Source organism: Octopus bimaculoides, chromosome 14 (genome assembly GCF_001194135.2).
Source record: "Octopus bimaculoides isolate UCB-OBI-ISO-001 chromosome 14, ASM119413v2, whole genome shotgun sequence".
NCBI classification, from domain to species: Eukaryota; Metazoa; Mollusca; class Cephalopoda; order Octopoda; family Octopodidae; genus Octopus; species Octopus bimaculoides.
This window is the reverse complement of record NC_068994.1, coordinates 35,825,875-35,829,984: the sequence shown is the minus strand read 5'-3', so window position 1 is coordinate 35,829,984 and position 4,110 is coordinate 35,825,875. Positions and strand designations below refer to the sequence as shown.

Below are 4,110 nucleotides of genomic sequence, written 5' to 3'. Positions count from 1 at the left end.
GTGTGTGTGAATATATAACTTAAAAAATAAAACGAATGTTGCAGTGAATAAAAATGGAAATATTCGATGCATGCATGTGAATGGAAGAGAGAAATTATGTGTGGTTATATGTGTGTATGTGTATTTTTATACATACACACACATATATATATTTGTATATATGAGTGTGTATATGTGTGTGTGTGTGTGTGTGTGTGTGTGTGTGCGTTCATGAATATGTGTGTATGTGTATGCTGTTAGTTGAGGTTGTGACATATATAAGAGCAAGGAGTCAAAGAGAAAGAAAGAGAGAGAGAGAGGAGGTGAGAAGAATGAGACAGTAGAAGGCAGAATAGAGGAGAAGACAGAAAGGAAAAATATATATACATATATATATACGTAGATACACACACATATGTATGAATGTGCTTGACAGTGTGAGTTAGTATGTCTACAAGTTATGTATGTAATTGTGTGTGTCTGTGAATGTCTATGAATCTACTTAAGTAAATCTGTGACTGTGTGTGTGGTTATGTGGGTGTATTTATGTGTGTACATTTATTTGTTTGTCTGTATTTAAGTCAATATATTTGTGTGCTATGTACATATGTGTTTGTGAATTTGTATATATATATATATATATATATATTGAAGTGAACGTGTGTGTGTGAGTATGTATATGTATAAATGTATTTAATATGTATGTATCTATCTTTAAGTGTGTTATGAATGTATGTTAGCTTTTGTGAATGTGTGTGTGTGTGTGTGTGTGTGTGTGTGTGTGTGTGTGTGTGTGTGTGTGTGTGTGTGTGTGTGTGTGTGTGTGTGTGTGTGTGTGAGTACACTTTGTTCTGGTTCCCTTGAGAAGCATCAGAAACAAGCAGGGAGAACATAGATTAAAGAATCTGAAAACACATCACTGTAGGAATAAATTAACATAACACAGCCCTGACAAGATCAGATAAAGTCCATTGCTAAGCTTGTGATTTCAGTGCCATCAAAATCAGATGGTACTCAGGAGATTCCTGAGGAAACAGTGAATACAGAAGACAACTAAGAGAATGGTTTAATTTCACCATCATATTGGTTTAACAAATAGCAATTGTGAATAGAAGAGAAATTATCAATGCAAACAGATGCAGAACTATCATTGTGTCTAGTAATTGACCAAACATAGATTGTCACAGAAAATTGCAGTTTAGCCTTAAAGAAGTTTTCTTTCTATTTCAGATTAATTCAGTGTAATTCCTGTTTATGAATGATTGATTCAATGCCTTTACAACAGAAAGAAATGTTAGTGAAAATATATGTTGCCCTCCTACTGAATACTATGTCTTATGGGTTTGATCTGTCATACCGTGTTAAAGAGGCTCAGAGGCCAGGCATTTATGTTGGTGACCTCGCTACAGATACAAACCTCTTGGATAAAATTACCATAAAAGACCGTAGTGCAATTTGGTTCAGTCAGCTTCACCAGAAGCAGTCTGACAGCAATTCCCAGTTGTTCAATATCAGCAAATCAGGTGAAATCTATACAGCTCAAAAATTAGATGCAGAGTCACTATGTAAATACAACACACCATGTTTTGAAATGGTGGACATTGCTGTACAGAACCAGCTTGCTTTCATCAAAATACTTGAAATGAAAATCATAATCGAAGATGTTAATGATAACTATCCTGAATTTCCCACAAGAGAGATAGTTCTTCAGTTTTCTGAAGCTGATAAGAAAGGGACAAGTAAACCAATTCCAAATGCTATTGATAGGGATGTGGGTGTTCTAAATTCCCAGATCAAATATCAGTTAAAAAAACAAGGAAATGAACCATTTATTCTATCGATTGTTAAAAAAGTGGATGGTAGTGCTAAACTTGGAATTGTTTTAGAACAAGGTGTTGATCGAGAGACAAAAGATAATTATGTTCTTCAGCTTATCGCTGAAGATGAAGGATTACCACCAAAGAGTAGTTTTCTAAATGTGAAGATATTGATTGAAGATGAAAATGATAACTCTCCACTCTTTAACCAAAATATTTACAATGTTTCTATAAATAGTAATCATCAGAAAAATATACCTATTGTACATTTAACTGCCAATGATTTAGACATTGATCAGAATGGAAATGTCTCTTATCATTTCGGTTCTAAGACATCAAAAAATGACCAAATTTATTTTAAATTAAACAAGGCCACGGGCGAAATATTTTTGCAAAAGAGTCTCCTGCAAAGAGCCAAAAAGGTTTACAAGTTGTTCGTTGAAGCTACTGATGGGGGAAATCCTCCTTTGAGTTCCACTGCCATTGTTCTAGTCTATGTCATCAACCAACAGAACAATGCCCCTGTCATAGACATGAACTTTATTTCTCGCTCTAAAGAAAATAATGCAATGGTGTCTGAAGCAATCAAAGTTGGAGGATTCATTGCATTTGTTAAAGTCACCGATGAAGATATTGGTAGAAACAGTGAAGTATCATGTGACCTTCAGCATGAAAAACTTCAGCTAAGAAGCCTTGGAAAAAACAAATACAAAATTGTTGTGAAGAATTTAATCAACAGAGAAACTGAAAGTAGTATTGAAAGCACAATAATTTGTGAAGACAAAGGATCTCCCCCTTTAAGAACTGAAAGAAAGTTTTCCATCCAAGTGAAAGATGTCAATGACATACAGCCTCAATTTACCAAAGATACTTTCAAATTTTTAACATATGAAAATGAAGAACAAAATTTTCCTGTAGGTTTTGTTAATGCTACAGATGAAGATCTTGGGTCAGGAGGTCAGCTGAGTTTTTCTTTATTTAATGAAAGAGGAATTATTTTACCATTTAAAATTTCCGATTTTGGATTTATTTCAGCAACTCAGTCTTTAGATAGAGAGCGACAAGATGTTTACAAATTTAAAGTATTAGTAAAAGACAATGGTACACCATATCTTAACAACACAGCTAATGTTGTTGTTGAAGTTATGGATAAAAATGATAATGCACCATATTTTACTTTCCCTAGTGTTAATCCTTTCAATCTAGATGTCCATTACCATCCGCAGAGTAACAGTGATATTACAACATTAAGAGCTTCTGATAGAGACAGTCATGTAAATTCCTTCCTCAGATATGAAATACTTGGAGGCAATGACAAACAGTTATTTACAGTTAACCCTTACACAGGAGTTTTGTCTTTCTCTCGTACAGTTTACCAAAACGATGCTGGATCATATAATCTAAAATTAGCAGTCAAAGATGGTGGTACTCCAGTTTTATCAGCAACAACTATACTGTCTTTGACACTAACTGTTAGCAATACAACAGCCAAAATGTACACAGCTGAAGACACAGAATCAGACAACAGAATACATATTAACTTGATGATTATTATAGTAGTAGCAGCAGTGATAGTTTCTGTTGCTATTGTAGTTTCTGTGATTGTATGCATAATACATAAAAGAAATCAGAAAGAAAGCCATTATGGTGCTGCCCAAGACTTTGTTGGTGAGAGAAGACCATCAGGATATGTTTGTGAACAAGACTCTCCAAAATATGATGTTCCTGTGGCAATTTTATCAGATCCAAAACAACAAGCAAGAAATACTCAATCAAATCTTATTAGACATGTTTGTCAACCTGATTATAATCCAGGACAGAGTTGGAAAGGATCTTCACCTCATATTCAAGTTCAAAACAGAACAGCTGACTCAAGGCAGGTAAGTACTATTAACATTTCTTTCAATTACTTTTCCTTGTTCTCGAAGTTGACTAGGTACATGTCTATTGATTGATGTAATAATACCTTTCATGTTGCTAAAAATCTGTGAGACTAGTTAAGTGACTTATCACAAATTATGAAAACTTTCATTTAATCAATTTAACCAAAGGATAATTTGTATTATTTCCCCTTTTTTTCTAAACTATAGTAATGTCTCGAATTACAAAAATCAAAATATATATATACATACAAATATATGTAGAAGTATGTACATGTAAACACAAATACACATATAAATATATGTGTGTGTGTGTATATATATATATATATATATATATATATCGTAATTTAAGATTAGGTAGGGTAAAGGCGTGAACTTGCTAGCCACCTTATTATTAGTGCAAATAATGGTAATAATACTAACTTATTTAT

At 33.2% G+C, this 4,110-nt stretch overlaps 1 protein-coding gene across 7 annotated transcripts in view; it reads left to right on the top strand.

The window, feature by feature from the left end:
- The window catches only part of LOC106868934 (protocadherin beta-15), a 165,989-nt gene that overhangs the window by 32,484 nt on the left and 129,395 nt on the right, over positions 1-4,110 (top strand). For all 7 annotated transcript variants that reach the window (XR_008265537.1, XM_014914403.2, XM_014914402.2 and 4 more), the window contains exon 2: positions 1,210-3,676. Coding sequence is in view for 6 of the 7 variants with exons in the window: in XM_014914403.2 (XP_014769889.1) it covers positions 1,238-3,676 (2,439 nt within the window). In the remaining variant the exon portion in view is untranslated. The remainder of the gene's footprint in view (positions 1-1,209; positions 3,677-4,110) is intronic.